The 17,706-nt window shown below is 44.3% G+C and overlaps 1 protein-coding gene and 1 long non-coding RNA gene across 2 annotated transcripts in view; one reads left to right on the top strand and one right to left on the bottom strand.

Moving 5' to 3' along the window:
* The window catches only part of LOC144602983 (class I histocompatibility antigen, F10 alpha chain-like), a 32,404-nt gene extending 18,601 nt beyond the window's left edge, over positions 1 to 13,803 (bottom strand). Inside the window, exon 1 of the mRNA XM_078416106.1 lies at positions 13,752 to 13,803. Coding sequence (XP_078272232.1) covers positions 13,752 to 13,803 — 52 coding nt within the window. The remainder of the gene's footprint in view (positions 1 to 13,751) is intronic.
* LOC144603240 (uncharacterized) overlaps positions 6,197 to 17,706 on the top strand; it is a 150,594-nt gene continuing 139,084 nt past the window's right edge. Inside the window, exon 1 of the long non-coding RNA XR_013548568.1 lies at positions 6,197 to 6,223. This is a non-coding gene — a long non-coding RNA (uncharacterized LOC144603240). The remainder of the gene's footprint in view (positions 6,224 to 17,706) is intronic.

The following is a 17,706-nucleotide window of genomic DNA, read 5'->3' as shown; positions in this document are numbered from 1 at the left end:
AAATCAAATGTCACTGTATCTTAATTGGTACATGTGACAATAAATTGACCTTGAAACCTTGGGTTTGAACCACCGGGTGGCGCCAGCAATGGCTTCTTCACCAACAGTCTGTCTGTCCTTTCCTTCTTTGTACTTGCTTTGTTTGTGTTAAATGTATGTTTTTTAGTGTTCTTTTGCTTTTAATGTGGGGGGTGAGGGGGGAGGGGGGGGGAGTTGGGGGAAGCTTTTTCAAATTTCTTACCTCGACGGAGATGCAATTTTTTTCTGCATCATATCACCGTCCGCACTGCGGCCTAACATTGAGGAGTTGGCGGCCTTTGCTGGAGATCGACCGGGAGCTCCATCGTGGGAGCCTGCGGACTTAACATCACGGAGCTGGCAATCCGTTTGCCAGGGATCGACCTCGGAGCTCCACCATGGGTGCATGTGGATTCTAACACCGTGGAGCTTGCGGTCCCTGGTCAGAGACCGACTTAGGGGAAATCCAAGCTGCAGGAACTTTCAACCGCCCTGACGCAGGAGCTTCGACTGCCGGCTGCTGGAGCTTCAATCGCCCCGACTGCGGGTGGTTCAACTGCCCCGACCGCGGGAGGATAAAGACGAAAGAGATTGACTTTATTGCCTTCCATCACAGTGAGGAACGTGGGGAATCCACTCTGGTGGATGTTTACATGAACTTTTATGTAGTTGTGTGTCTTGTTGCTTTTTTTAGTATGGCTGTTTGGTAATTCGAACTTCACTGTATCTTAATTGGTACATGTGACAATAAACTGACCTTGAAACCTTGAACCTTGAGATACAGCGCGGAAGCAGGCCCTTCAGTCCAACGTGTCCGTACCGATCCCTGCACATTAACACTATCCCACACACAAAGGACAATTTACATTTATATCAAGCCAATTAACCTACAAACCTATTTGTCTTTGGAGTGTGGGAAGAAACCGCGGATCTTGGAGAAAATCCACATAGGTCACGGTGAGAATGTAGAAGCTCCATACAGACCGCGCCCATAGTCAGGTTGTGTAGGAAAATAACTGCAGATGCTGGTACAAATCGAAGGTATCGAGATAAGAGATAGTGATACCAGCGCCCATAGTCAGGATTGGACCCGGGGCTCTGGCGCTTTAAGGCAACAACTCTATCGCTGCCCCACCTGCCCATACTGATCAACATTTGGAAATATGATATTCAGATATTCCACCCGCAATGGCAAGTCACGACAGTTATTTGGTTCACAATATATTACTCCGTGTGTCGGTAAATAGTAAAATCTAGGGGTAGGTATTGCAAATATCAGGAGGATTAAAAGAGAACGGGTACCAAAATGGTTAGCGAGGACTTGGTGGGTCAAAGGGCTTGTTTCTGTGCTGCACTCTCCACATCTCAATTAGTTGCACCACATCATGTTTATGTCATAACTTTCAGTCGATTAGTCTAATCAGGGTGACACAGTGGCACAGAGGGAGAGTTGCTGCCTTACAGCACCAGAGACCCAGGTTCAAACCTGACCATGGGTGCTGTCTGCATGGAGATTTCATGTTCTATCGTAACTGCGTGGGGTTTCCGTGGGTGCTCCAGTTTCCTCCCACACTCCAAAGACATACATGTTTGTAGGTTAATTGACTTTGGTAAAGATTATAAATTGTCCCTCGTGTGTACAGGGATTGCTGGGTAGCATGGACTCTAAGTTGTAGGGTCCATTTCTGCGTTGTATCTCTAAATCGTCATGAGCAGCAATTATAAAACAGGTTGTCCAAATCGGTTTGCACCACGCCAGTACATCAATAGCAGACTGTAAAAATACCAATGTAACATTTACCTTCTGCTTCTTGATGACCTTCTGATAGCTCACCACATTGCCCTTTGTCAGAGCTTTCCCCTATCATCTCACTGGAGAGGCCCCACATTCACACTTCCTCAAATACCACAGATTTCCTGCTAAACTAGTTTCTCAACTGTTTACTCTCACTGTCTGCCCTTGTGAACATGCAGAGATAAACATCACACAAAAACAGCAGGATTGAACAACTCATTATCAACTTTGAGCACAAATTGCTAAAGTAACTCAACGGGTCAGGCAACATGTCTCTGGGGGAAAAGGCTGGATGACGTTTTGGGTCGAGACCCAATTTCAGACTCAAGAAGGGTCAGTCTGAAGAAGGGTCCCAACCTTAAAATAAACTGAATCGTGCAGCATACAAACAGGACCTTTTGCCCCATCTTGTCTACACTTGTCCACACAACAACGCTGACTGTGTTGCTTATCTACACTTACATGAATTATGCTCTTATCCCTCCCTGTCTTTCCTACCAAAAGTCCAAATGCTTTATAGACATAGTGATTATATCTGCCTCCACCAACTTCCCTGCAGCTCATTCCAGATAACAACTGCGGTGAAAAATCTCTATCTTATCTATACCCCTAAGATAGACACAAAATGCTGGAGTAACTCAGCAGGGCAGGCAGCGTCTCTGGAGAGAAGGAATGGATGATGTTTGGAAAAGTCACCCATTCCTTCCCTCCAGAGATACTGCCTGTCCCGCTGAGTTACTCCAATAATTTGTGTCAGTTTAAACCAGCATCTGCAGTTCCTTCTTAGACAGGAGGCAAAGGGTGTCGGGTAACGAGATAAGATGAGTGAAATCTAAAGCCAGAGGAAGGGCCATAGGTGGAAGGAGACAGGAGGGAGGAGAAAGATGGGGATGGAAGTACAATGAGAGAATTGAGGAGGGGGGACGCGTAAACAAAGGGAAAAGGAATGGAGTGACTGGGAGGGTGGGAGGAAGTGGGAGAAATAGGTGCACACCAGGATGGACAGGAAAGAGCGGAAGTGGGGTGAAGGGTGGGGGTGGGAGCGGGAGAGGGGTGGAAGGAGAGGGTATTGGCTCAAATTGAAAAATTCAATGTTCATATCATTGGACTGTAAGCTATCCAAGTAGAATATGGAGTGCTGTTCCTCCAGATTGCATGTGCCCTCACTCTGGCAATGGAAGCTAAAGACAGAAAGGTCGGTCTGGTAATGGGAAGGAGAGTTAAAAGGGCTAGCAGCTGGGAGTTCCAGCAGGCATTGACAGACAGAATGCAAGTGCTTTTTTAAATGGTCGTCTAGTCTATGCCGATGCAAAAGAGGCTACTTTGGGACACAGAAAGTGGTAGGTGCCTGGAACACACTCCTGGGAGACGTGAATGCCGATACTACAGCACAATTTTTGTGGATTTACAGACACACACACATGAGCAGGCAGGAAATAGAGGGGTATAGACCACATGCTGATGTGGGATTAATTTAAACAGGCATCACAGTCGGCCTAGATCTCATGGGCGAAGAAGGGTCTGGACCCGAAACGTCACCCATTCTTTCTCTCCAGAGATGCTGCCTGGCCCACTGAGTTACTCCAGCTTTTTGTGTCTTTCTTTGGTTATCAGCAGTTCCTTCCTCTACATCCTGCCTTGTGCAGCATTGTTCTGTGTTTACAAATAGATTGTAAACCTAACCCCTCATTTCTCCCCCTCCCCTTTGCCCCATCTTAACTTGCATCTACCTCTGCCTTCCCCCGTCACCTTTATCCATTCCTCTATTTTCACAATTCACCATTCGTTAAACCCCTTTTCTTCTCTGGCCTTTGTCCAATCATTTGCCTGTCGGAAAATCCACTCTACAACATTTTATTTTAGTTTATTGCCATGTGTAACGAGGTACAGCGAAAAACTTTTGTTGCGTGCTAACCAGTCAGCGTAAAGACAATACACGATTACAATGAAACCACTAAAGGTGTCGAGATACATGATGAGGGAATAACATTCAGTGCAAGGTAAAGCCCGTAATGTCCGATCAAAGAAAGTCCGAGGGTCACCAATGAGGCAGATAGTTCAGGGCTGCTCTCTCGTTGTGGTATCTATCACCTATCATCTGCCATACTTTGTCCTGCCCCTCCTCTCTTCCAGCTTTATTTGCCCCACAATCAGTCTGAAGAATGATCCCGACCCGAATCATCACCATCCCACGTTCTCCAGTAGTGCTGCCTGTTCCACTGAGTCATTCGAGCACTGTATCTTTTTTTTGTTAACCAGCATCTTCAGTTCCTCGTTTCTTCTTTTTCCTCCTTCCCAGTCCTGAAGGGTCTCTGGCCTGAAACATTAGCTCTGCTTTCCTTCCCACAGATGTGGCCTGACCTGCTGTATATTGCCAACATTTTCTGCATTTTTATTACTATTCCTGCATGCATTAATGAATTACTATCATTTTCAACACTACAAACTATGAACATTTTGGCATGCAATTCTACCGCTAAAATATCACAAAAATAAAAAACAACAGTGTTGTTCAAACAAGTAGTTTACATAGAGACATGTTGGAATTTTGAGCAATGAAATGCTGGAGGAACTCAGTGAGTCAGGCAGCATCTGTGGATGGAATGGCCAGGTAACATTTTCAGTCACGACCCGTCTTCAGTAATTTTGAATCCAGCCACTTGCAATACATCAGTAATTTTATTAGTTTTTAGGTTAGTTTAGATTTACAGCATGGAAACAGGCCCTTCGGCCCACTGAGTCCATACTGACCATTGATCTCCCATTCACACTAGTCTTTCCCGCTTCTCGTCCACTACTGACACACCAGGGGCATTTTACATAGGCCATTTAACCTACAAACCTGCATGTCTTTGGGGTGTGGGAGGAAACCGTGCAAACTCCACAGGTGGACCCGAGGTCAGGATTCAACCTGGGTCTCTGGCACAATGAGGCAACAACTCTACCATTGCACCACTGTGCTGTACTTCACAAAACCCATTAACCAACTCATCACAGGTTAATGGCAAAAAAAATAATCAAAGGAGCATTGGCAGTCATGTGCGACAGTGTTCCATGGTTATGGAAAATAAGTTGGGGGGGGGGGGTAGGACTGATGAATGAAAGAATGAATGAAGGAATGATATTTTATTGTCACTTGTACCTAGGGTACCTGGGTATAGTGAAATGCTTTGTTTTCCATACAACTTCGGCTTATCCTTGACCGGACTTTGCTGGCTTCACCTTGCACTAAACATTATTCCCTTATCATGTATCTCTACACTGCAAATGCTTTGATTGTAATCATGTGTTGTCTTTCAACTGACTGGTTAACACGCAACAAAAAGCTTTTCACTGTACCTTGGTACACATGACAATAAACTAAACTGAACCTGGGCAGTACACAAGCGTCGCCATGTGTTGGCGCAGACAAAGTTACAAAAGTACCGAACGATCCTATCCACTTCCTGCTGCCGCACATGGCAGCAGACCCCATCCCCACAGTTCCCCCTTCATTCTCAGTGGCGCTCCCACCCCCACAGTTCCCCCTTTGTTCTCGTCCCCCCCAAATGAGATAGCCTCCCTGTGCTGAATGCCCTACTTCTACAATGTTCTAAGTATAAGATTAGATTAAGCATTGCTCACTGTTGAACTTTGTACCTGCAAACCAAAGACGTACAGGTATGTAGGTTAATTGACTGGGTAAATGTTAACAAAAAATTGTCCCTAGTGTGTGTCGGATAGTGTTAATGTCCGAGGATCGCTGGGTGGCGCGGACCCGGTGGGCCGAAGGGCCTGTTTCCGCGCTGTATCTCTAAATCTAAACCTAAAATTTATCACTTCGTTGTTCTCTTCGAATAAAAACATTCTTGGGTGTTCCTGTCTGAACAAACTAAAATGTGTTTGTCTCTTTAACGTTTGAATTCTGGTATCATGCTCACCAATCTTTATTAACATGGAAACAGGCCTTCCTGCCCACTCAGTCTGCGCTGACCATTAATCACCCATACACTAGTTCTATGTTCTCCCTGTTTCACATCCTGCACAGTAGGGTCAATTTACAGAGGCCATTAAACCTACAAGTTTATGGAATGTGGAAGGAAACCGGAGCACCCAGGGGAAACGCGAGCGGTCACAGGGAAAACATGTAAACTCCATGCAAACGGAGCCCATTGTCAGGACCCTTCTTGTATCTGGGTAGGAAGGAACTGCAGATGCTGATTTACACCAAAGATAGAGACAAAATAATAATAATAATAATAATAATGCATTTTATTTATATAGCGCTTTTCTTATACTCAAAGACGCTTTACAGAGATTTTGAGAACATAGGGAAATGAATAAATAGATAAATAAGTAAATAAATAAATGAACAGAGAAAGGAGACAGAAGGTGAGGTGACCTTCAGTGGTTGAAGGCAGTACTGAACAGGTGAGACTTCAGCGATGTTTTGAATGTGGTGAGTGTGGAGGAGTCTCTAACGGTTTGGGGTAGTGAGTTCCATAGGGTGGGAGCAGCGATGGAGAAAGCCCTGTCCCCCCAGGATCTGAGTTTGGTCCGGATGTGGGGGGATAGGAGATTGGCAGCAGCAGAGCGGAGGGTGCAGGTGGGAGTGTGCCTGTGGAGGAGGTCGGTCAGGTAGGATGGGGCCAGGTTATGGAGGGCTTTGTAGGTTGGAGTAACTCAGCAGAGCATGCAGCATCTCCGGATAGAACGAATATACCTTCATGTATCTACCCCACTTCCTTTATGTGTTAATTTATTGTAATCGGAGCAGTCTGCAAAACTCTCCATAGACGTGAACAAGTGTTTATGTGGATTGCCGACCATTAAACTCCAGTCTCCTGCAATGAAATGATGATTTAGCATTTTACAGATCAATACTTTGACGGCTCTGTTTTCAATGATATGTGCATCCCATCATTTAGAATCCGCCTTCGCCTACTCTTACACTTTCGATGCATTATCCACACATAGAGTCACAGAGACACACAAACAGACCCTTCAGCCACCAGAGTCCATTCTGACCATGATGCACTAACTTCATACCATTCCATCCCACTATTGAATGGATCTACAGGAGGTGCTGCCTCAGAAAGACAGCTAATATCATCAGAGACCCACACCACCCTGGCCATACTCTCAGGGCCGGCCACCCTGGACCGGGAATTTGCCCGGAAGATCTGGTCCATCCATCATGGGCCGATTTCCTGATCGCTGTGGACCGAGGATAGAGGACCCAGGTGGAAGGCCCGGCTCGCCCACCCAGAGTGGAAGGAGTCAGATGGATGGCTTATAGGCAGACTGCCTGCAGGAGGTGGTGCACTGCCTCTATGGTGGAGTGGGCACTGGAGGCCCTGCAGCAGCCTGGGGCTTGGCTGTTCCAGGTGCCGCTCCAAGAGGCAGGGCGCATGGACCAGTTGTGCCCTGCAGCAGTAGAGGACACCACAGCTTCGCTTGGCCAGGCTGACCCAGCAACAACGCTGGGACAATGGGCCTCATGGTCAGGGCAAGAACCCTGTTACTACTTACAACAACTGGGACTTGAAAATGGCACCAAAATCTGGTGACACTGTATACTGTCTCAGCGTGTTACTGCTATACACTTGTACTGTATCTGAAATGCTTATCTAGGATGTATCTAAGGGCTTATCTATAGTGATACTTGTACTAAACTGTATACAAAAATGAATTTCACTGTTCCTTGGTACATGCCACAAATAAAATACCAATGAACTACCTTTGAGGTTAGAGAGTCTGAGAACTGTGAGCTCCAACAGCTTTTTGTCACCAGCAGCAGGCTTTTAAACACTGCACAACGCTAACCACAACCTTACCTCAACAACTCTGACCTGCTATGGACTTTATTTTGGTTGCAGTAAGGACATTTTGTTTTTGCACTATTATGGTCTGGTTACCTGGTATTACTAATATTAATTTATTCCATCACGGACTGGTGTATATTCAATATGTGCATAAGAATTTCATTGTTCCATTGCCAGTATAATGACAATTAAATTCTCTTTACTTTCGACCAACCCATTCTTATTCTTCCCAAATTCCCATCATCTCTCACCAGATTCTATCATTACCTACAAATGACAGTCAATTTACATTGTGGAGACAAGGAATAACAAATGTTGGTTTACAAAGAAAGAGACACACAGTGCTGGAGCAACATGGCGGGTAAAGCAGCATCACTGGAGATCATGGATATGTGATGATGGATAGATGTTACGGGTCAAGATCCCTTCTTCAGTCTGTAGACCCTACCCATGTTCTCCGGAGATGCTGCCTGACCGGCTGAGTTACTCCAGCACTTAGCGATGGATACAAAATGCTGGAGTAACTCAGCGGGACAGGCGGCATCTCTGGAGAGAAGTAATGGGTGATGTTTCATGTCTAGGCCCTTCTTCAGACTTTGTCATCATTGTGCTAACTTGCTCCATCCCATTCACTCATCATCTTTCTGATTGAAAAATATTCATACCTTAAATTCTGAGGAGCTGCAATTAAATATCTAAGACCAACAGCTCTTTCATTCAAAGCATATCTTGCATTCATTTGTTCTGATATCTCTCTATACCACTATCTGTACCTCTCATTTCGCTTTCCCCTGATTATCAGTCTGAAGAAGGGTCTTGCCCCGAAACGTTACCTACTCCTTTTCTCCAGAGTCGCTGTCTGACTCGCTGAGTTACTCCAGCTTTTTTTGTCCATCTTTGGTTCAAACCAGCATCTGCAGTTCCTTCCTACACAGCTCCTCCCCCTGCATTTTTCCCCATATACTGTGTTTTAAATGTCTATGTCTGTTTCTCCGACACCAAAATATGTGTGTGTGTGTGTGTGTGTGTGTATGTATATGTGTGCGCGCGCACATACACAGAGAAATGGAACAAAGATTTTTACTTAGAGCAGGATAACAGGTCTGTACACACAATACACAAAGAAAATACGCAATAAAACCAACAAAAATAAAATCAATATATTACTAACCTCAATACTGATACAAACAAAATCTCAGTCCTCGGTGCAACCAAAGACAGTCCATAGAATTTCACAGTTGAGGTTGGTGTTGTGTAGTGTTCAAGTGCGTGATGGTTGTTGGGAAGCAGCTATTCTTGAACCTGGAGGTCATGGTTTTCAAACACCTATACTTTCTTCCCCATCGTAGGAGGTAATGAGAGCGTGGCTAGGGTGATGATGTTGGCTACCTTTTTGAGGCACCGTCTCGTATAGATCCCTTCGATGGAGGGGAGGTCAGTCTCCATGATGAATGGGGCAGTGTAACTTCCTGATTATTCACAAATATAAGTACTTCATCTGAAGAGCAGGCCTAAGTTGTAGAATTGCTCCCTAAATATCCCGACCTCTTATTCTTCCTTCACGATGCACCTTAAATGTTTATTTTGCTCATTGTCATGTAATGCCATGACACTGCTCAAAGTAAAATTTTACAAAAAATGTGCTTACAAATCTCATTGTAGCATTTTCCCACATTGGAACTGCTATAAATATGTTATTCTTTATATCTCTGCCTGTTTCTCCTTTCACCAATTTAGATTATTACCATCGAAGGATAATGTCATTGTTTCGTATGGCTCCATAGATGCGTGCTTGAATGTGATTGCAAGATTATTAAATTCTTCCCATATTGAACAATGAACTACACTAAACTCAACTATGAATAATTAACAAAATAAAGACAAATTGTTGGAGTAACTCAGCAGATCAGGCGTCATCGCTGGTGAGCATGGGAAGGTAATGTGTCAAGTTGGACCTTGCAGACCAATGGACTGTCTTTGGCTGAACTAGGTATTCAAGGTGTATTTGCATAAGTATTGGAATTATCAATTTACTGAACTTTTAGTATGTTATCTGTTTGTATTGTCTTACAGGTCTGCTATGCTGCTGCAAGCATTTCATTGTTTTGTAGTCATAACATGACAATTGAACACTCTTGACTCTCTCTCCTTCTTGACTCTCTTGTGGAGTGTGAACAAACATAACACAAGCTAAAGGGTGCCATTCATCCTTTGTCCCCAATCACTGATATTCTATAAGATCATAACTGATCCTGTAGCAGAACACCATTTTTCCGAACTAACCTACGATTCCTTTTGTATCCAAGCATCTTCCTATCCCTGCCTCAAGCACCTGATTGACTGAATGCCCACAGCCTTCTTGGGCAGAGAATTTGAAAGACTAATTACCCTCTGGGTGAAAACATCTCATCTCATTACTACACTGAATTCAGTGATTCATTGATATTTATTTTGACATGCACCTAGGTACAGCGAAATGCTTTGTTTCACATACAACTCGGTAAAATCATATGGCAGACCTAACCGCGGCAATACACAATTGTCACTGTGTTTTGGTGCCATAAGAATGTTTGAACCCTTATTTTTAAACTGTGAATTTTGGTTCCAGCCACACCAGTCTGGGGAGAAAAAAAGAGTATCCCTCATGTTCATGAGCACTTGGTACTAACTATTCGTAACTTCAAAAGTCATAGGAGCAGAATTAGGTTGTTCAGCCCATCGAGTCTACGCCACCATTTATTAATGGCTGACCTATCATTCCCTCTCAACCCCATTATCCTATCTTCTCCCTGTGACCTTTGACATTCTTACTAATCTGGCAGCACAGTGGCGCAGCGGTAGTGTTGCTGCCTTACAGCACATGCAGCGCTGGAGACCCGGGTTCGATCCCAACTACAGCTGCTGTCTGTACGGAGTTTGTACGTTTCCTCCGTGACCTCGTGGGTTTTCTCCGAGTTCTTCGGTTTCCTCCCACACTCCAAAGAGGTGCAGGTTTGTAGGTTAATTGCCTTTGTACAAGTGTAAATTTTCCCCAGTGTGTGTAGGTAGCGTTAATGTGCGGGAATTGCTGGTCAGCACAGATTCGTAGGGCCGAAGGGCCTTTTTCCGTGCTGTTTTTCTAAACTAAAAACTAAACCTAACTAATCAAACATTTGTCAATCTCCGCTTTGACATACCCAATGACTTGGCCTCTACAGCCACCAGTGGCAATTAATCCCACAGATTCACCACCCTCTGACTAAAGAAATTCTTCCTTATCTCCTTTCTATTTTAACTTCCACTTTTGCATTACTTTGATATTATAAATGGCCAAACGGGGGGGGGGGTACGTTTGAGTGTGCAGGGAGACCATTATTAGAAAAGGCAAAATGTTCTGGAGCAGCTCAAAGGATCAGGCCGCATCCCTGGAGAACATGGACGGGTGACATGTAGGGCTGGGACATTATTCGGTTTTGCGAAATGCATTCAGACACCCAAGTGTCAAATTGGTTCCAATATGATAATTTAGTGTGGCAGAAGGAATGGCAGATGCTGTGTGAGGAAGGGCGATACCATATGCGATATCTACTATAATTATTCCAAGTAGAAACGTGACTGTGTTAATCAGCGCAGATCATCAGCACAAGAAAATAGGAGCTGGAGATGACCACTATGCCCCTTAAGCATGAACCATCATTCAATATGGTCACAGTTAATTTATCCAAAGCTTTCTTTCTCTCTCTCTGCCAGTTTACCACAGCCCTTAGTTCCCAGTTCCTCAAATATTTACCTGCCTCCAGAATGCTGCCTGGATTAGAGGGTATTACCTCGAAGAGTGGGTTGGACATGATCAGAACCAGGAAGTGAATGTTTATTTACTTTCCACTACCCATCCATTCCTCCTGACTCCCTTCTATTGACTCTGTTTACACCTCCCGCTGCCTCAGCAAGGCCAGCAACATAATCATGGATGAATCATACCCTGGCCACTCCCTCTTCTCCACTCTCCCTTCAGGCAAATGGTACATAAGTGTGAAAACGCACACCACCAGATTCAGGGACAGTTTCATCCCAGCTGTTATCAGGCAACTGAATCATCCTACCACAACCAGAGAGCAGTGCTGAACTACTATCTACCTCTTTGGTGACCCTCGGACTATCCTTGATCAGACTTTACTGGCTTTACCTTGCACTAAACATTATTTCCTTATTATGCATCTATACACTGTGATTGGATTGATTGTAATCATATATTTTCTTTCTGTTGACTGGTTTGCATGCAACAAATGTTTTTCACTGTACCTCAGTGCACATGACCATAAACTAAACTGGAAACTGGAATTCTATTGTCAGGGAAGAGATTTAACAAGAACCCAATGGGAAACTAATCTGCCAGAGAAAGTAGCTGAGGCAGATACAGTAACAACATTTAAAAGACATTCGGGCAGATACATGCATAGTTTAGATTAGTTTATTGTCACGTGTACCTAATCAAGAATCAAATGTTTCATTATCATGTGTTCCAGACAGAACAATAAAATTTTTACTTTCAGCAACACTATATATATATATATATATATATATATATATATATATATATATATATATATGGTGTGCAGTGAAAGAATATAAAGGAATGTTTGAGAACGAAATCAGCTTATATATATTCTTTCACTGCACACTATATATATATATGTGAAAAAATACATATAAAAAAGGAATGTTTGAGAACAAAATCAGCTTAATGCGGGCAAATTGGAGTACCTTAGATGGGGCATCTTGGTCAGCATGGATGAGTTTGGCCGAGGTGCATGTTTTCCTGCTGCATGACTCAAAGTAAATGTGAAAAGATGGGGAAATGTTCGTAAAACTAAGGTTTCACTTCCCCTCTTACCAATAACAAGTGCACGTTACAGGAGTAGAATTAGGCCATTCGGCCCATCGAGTCCACGACACCATTTGATCATGACTGATCTTTGCCTCCTAATCCCATTTTCCTGCCTTCACCTCCATAACCCTTGACACCCATTCTAATCAAGAATTTGTCAATCGCTGCCTTAAAAATATCTACCAACTTGGCCTCCACAGCCCAGCGGCAATTAGTTCCACAGATTAACTACCCTCTGACTAAAGAGGTTCCTCCTCACCTTCTTTCTAAAAGAGCACCCTTTAATTCTGAGGCAATGACCTCTGGTCCTAGACTCTCCCACCAGTGGAAACATCCTTTCCACATCCACTCCATCTGTGTTTTTCATTATTCTGTAAGGTTCAATGAGGTTCCTCCCTCAACCTTCTCAACTCCAGCGAGTAGAGGCCCAGTGTTGCCAAACGATCATCATATGTTAACCCACTCACTCATTCATGGAATCATTCTTGTAAACCTCCTCTGGACCCTCTCCAGAGCCAGCACATCCTTCCTCAGATTGGGGGCCCAAATTTGCACACAGCGCTTTTAGAGCCACAGAATGACATCTCTGTTTTTGTATTCCAGTTCCCTTGACATAAATACTAGCATCGAAATTGCATTCCTGACTACTGATTCAATTTGCAAATTCACTTTTTGGGTGCCCTGCACCAGCACCCCCATGTCACTGTGCGCCTCCGATTTCTAGATTACTTCTCAATTTGGAAAATAATCTGCGCCTTTATTCTTATTACCAAAATGCATAACTCCACACTTTGCCATACTGAATGTCATCTGCCACTTCGCTGCCCACTCTCCTAATCTGTCCTAGTCCTTGCTTCCTCTGCATTGCCTAAAATAGGTGCCATCTATTTTATGATCATCTGCAAATTTGGTCACAAAACCTTCAATCCCCTTATCCAGATCATTTAAACACAACGTAAACGTGACGACTGCACGTTTGGAGTTATCGCTCAGTCAATAACAAAATGCAGAGTGTGTGTTGATCTTTTACTGATTTTGCATCTGTAGTTCCTTCTTACACAAAGGAAACCGGGTATGGTGCAAATCAAAGCAGAAAATCTAGTCTGGAATGTCCTGAAACAGGGTGATTAAACCCTTTTAACGTTCGCATGAACCTCAGGCTGAATGTGTAATGCGCGCTTTTTAAACCGAGTCGCCTCCTGTCCAGATTGAGAAAAAGTCAAGAAACTTTAGCCAGTAGCGAATAAAACGAGAATCGTTAACTTACCGGCTAGAGCCCCTTGTACGCGGAAGAAACTCAGCAAGAGGAACAGAACCATTCCGCGCACGGCCTCTTACAGTCAAGTGCAGCGACTGAGCCAAACCTCACCAACAGTCCATCAAAGCAGGACCTCACCATGCAATCAGAGTAAAAATAACACTCATCGTCACCGGTTGTCGAGCGAGGTCATTGGACCAGCACGAACAATTCACTGCAATGGAGAGACGAGGAGGTGCAGATGCCGATTTACAATAAAGAAAGACACTGGTAGAACTCAGAACCATAGAAATATAGAAAATAGGTGCAGGAGTAGGCCATTCGGCCCTTCGAGCCAGCACCGCCATTCAATATGATCATGGGTGATCATCCAGCTCAGTATCCTGTACCTCCCTTCTCTCCATACCCTCTGATCCCTTTAGCCACAAGGGCCACATCTAACTCCCTCTTAAATATATCCAATGAACTGGCCTCAACTACCTTCTGTGGCAGGGAATTCCACTGACTCACCACTCTCTGTGTGAAAAAAAACTTTCTCATCTCGGTCGTAAAAGACCTCCCTTATCCTTAAACTTGATGCTTTCAAGAGAGAGCTGGATAGAGCTCTTAAGGATAGCGGAGTGAGGGGGTATGGGGAGAAGGCAGGAACGGGGTACTGATTGAGAGTGATCAGCCATGATCGCATTGAATGGCGGTGCTGGCTCGAAGGGCTGAATGGCCTACTCCTGCACCTATTGTCTATTGTCTATTGTCTATTGACCCCTTGTTCTGAACTTCCCCAACATCGGGATCAATCTTCCTGCATCTAGCCTGTCCAACCCCTTAAGAATTTTGTAAGTTTCTATAAGATCCAAACTCAGCAGGCAGGTAGCAACTCCGGAGAGCATGGGTAGGCGACGACAGACACAAAGTGCTGGGGTCACTCAACGGGTCGAGCAGCATCTCCGGAGAAAAGGGATAGGTGACGGCAGACGGGGGAGATAGCTGGAAGCGAGGTGGAAGCAGGACGAAGCCTGGCAAGTGATAGATGGATACAGGTGAAGGGAAGTTAATTTAATCGGCAGATCATCGGGCAAAGGCCAGAGATGAAAATACAAAATGTCTGAGGCAAGGATACAATAATTGCAAATTGCGAACCCTGAGCAAGAAATCAACGTGAAGCACCTGTCTTTATTCCCCCCCCCCCCCCCAACTCGACTCCATCCAAGGATCCCAACGGTCTTTTCAGGGGGGGGAGAGAGGTCATTTGCACCTCCTCATCGACTGTATCCGCTTTTCCAGGTGGCAACCTCTCTACATCGGCGAGACCAAGCCAGGCTGGGCGATTTATTTCGCCTCCGCTCAGTCTGCCTAAACCTACCTGGTGTCCCGGTTGCTAAACACTTTAACTCCCCCTCCTATTCCCACACTGACCATTTTGTCCTGGGCTTCCATTGTCAGAGTGAGGCCCAGCGCAAATTGGAGGAACAGCAAGTCATATTTCGCTTGGGCAGCTTTCACCCCAGCGGTACGAACATTGACTTCTCTAACTTCCAGTAACGCTTGCTTTCCCTCTCTCTCTCTCCATCCCTGCCCCTTCCCAATCCTCCCACTAGTCTTACTGTCTCCGACTACATTTTATCTGTCTGCTTTGTTGTTACCTTCTCCCAGCTAACAATGATCTATTCTACATTTTCCCTGATCACCATTCCCGTTGTCCTATTTTCACACCTAACACTTCCTTATCTGTGTATCTCCCTCTTCCCTGACAGTCTGAAGAAGGCTCTCGACTCTAAATGTCACCATTCCTTCTCCCCAGAGATATTGCCTGTCCTGCTGAGTAACTCCAGCATTTTGTGTCTATCTTCGGTTCCATCCTACACATTTCATTTTCATCTATAGCCTTTATCCACCCATCTGCCAATTAACCCCACCCCCTCCCCACCTTTAGTTCCCTATCACTTGCCGGGCTTTGTCTGCCCCCTCCCCATCTCCCTTCCAGCTTCCTATCCCCACTATAGTCAGTCTAAAGTAAGATCCCAATCTGAAAAAGTGTCCATCAATGTGCCCCAGAGATGTTGCCTGACCTGCTGAGTTACTCCAGGACTTTGTTTTTTTCGCACGCTATAGCGAATGGAATAGATAACATATGGCAGGGCGTAGTTGTCTAGAACTGTAATTACGTTTCAGATAACGCTCCATTCTTATGCTGCTAACTGCTCCTAACGTTATTCTATGGTTCAGGAGACCCATAAATCCAATTGCATATCCTGACTTGAATCATTCTAATGCAGAACAAAAAGAAGGAAACCAAACACAGTACACAGCTGGTAGAGCTGCGGCCTCACAGCACCAGAGACCTGTGTTAGATCCTGACCTCGGGTGCTGTCTGTGTAGATATTGCTCGTTCGTCCTGTGACCACCTGGGCTCCCTCCAGGTGCTCTGGGTTTCTCCCACATTCCACAGATGTGTGGGGTTGTTGGTTAATTGACCTCTGTAAATTCCCCCTAGCTTGTGTAGAGAATGGACAAGAAAGTGGGACAACATTGAACTAGTGTGATGGGGTGACTGGATGGTCAATATGCTGGGCTGAAGGGCATGTTTCCATGTTGTATCTTTCAACTCAAAATGGTATTCTGTGAAGAAGTTATATTGGAAGCTAGTTTGGACATTGAAACTGTGCAGCGCATAGTGGTGGATATAGACGACACTGGTGTCTACACGTTTAGTAAGGACCTATCTATCAGATATGGGGAGAACGTACACAATAGCATTGGTATTGGTTTATTATTGGCACTTGCATTGCGATATAGTGAAAAGCTTTCGTTTGCGTGCTCACCAATTAAATCAGATCAGGAATGACTAAGGGATTGTATTGAATGACAGGGCAAGCTTGTGGGCCTGTTTCAATGCAATAAACGCCATATTAACGTACCATATAAAGAATGCACATGGTTGGTGATGAGCCCAAAATGTTGCTTTTGTAATTCGAGATATCCTCAGTGTCGGAACGGTAGAGTTGCTGCCGACAGCAGCAGAGACTCGGATTGATCCTAACTACCAGTGCTGTCTCTACGGTGTTTGTATGTTCTCGCTGTGACAGTGTTGATTTTCTCTAGGTGCTCCGGTTTCCTCCCACATCTCCAAGAAGTATAGGTTTTTAGGTTAATTGGCGTTGGTAAAATTGTAAATTGTCGTTGATGTGTGTACGGGGAGTCAGTGAGAATTCGATGGGCCGAAGGGCCTGTTTCCTCTGAAGTCTAAAGTCAAAATGTTAATTTCTATTCAATTTAATTTAATTCTTAACCAAAATCATTTCAATCAATCTAAAGATGTCTGTGTTTCCCTCTCACAACACCAGATTTAAGTCTGCACTTTTGAAAATGCTTATAATTTTGCTTGGATAGTGCTAAACTAATTCACTTTTGTTACAGAAGTTATAACTCAGATCAGTGTCCACAGTAAGCAAGAGACATCAAATACTTGAACACAAGAAAGGAGAAGCAGGAATAGGCCCACAAGTCTCTGGCAGAACTAGTCCATACCAATGTTTTAGTCCATATTACTCATCCACTGATCTAGGCCACTTTATTCTGCTTCCTTCTCCCTAAAGTTTAGTTTAGTTTAATTTAGTTTATTATTGTAATGTGTATCAAAAGATGGTGAAATACTATGTTTTGCATGCTATCCAGTCATAACACACCATACGTGAGTGCAATCATAGACAAGTCAGAGTGCAATGATTGTCATGGTTAGTTGTAGAGATCACAAGAACAATGAAGCATTTGTTGGCCATAGGTAAAGTCTGTTCTGCAGCTCAATTAGGTCATGACTGATCTACACTTGACCACAACTTCCCATTCTTGCCTGTAGCCAATAACCCACAGCTTCCCAATGAAACAAATCCATCCTTCCCAGTAACATAATGAATCAACACTCTCTGCAGTTGAAAATTTCCATGATTCATTATCTTCTTAGAGAAAA

The sequence above is a fragment of the Rhinoraja longicauda genome, chromosome 19, assembly GCF_053455715.1.
Source record: "Rhinoraja longicauda isolate Sanriku21f chromosome 19, sRhiLon1.1, whole genome shotgun sequence".
NCBI lineage: Eukaryota > Metazoa > Chordata > Chondrichthyes > Rajiformes > Arhynchobatidae > Rhinoraja > Rhinoraja longicauda.
The sequence above is the reverse complement of the archived record's forward strand: the minus strand, read 5'-3'. Positions and strand labels throughout refer to the sequence as shown.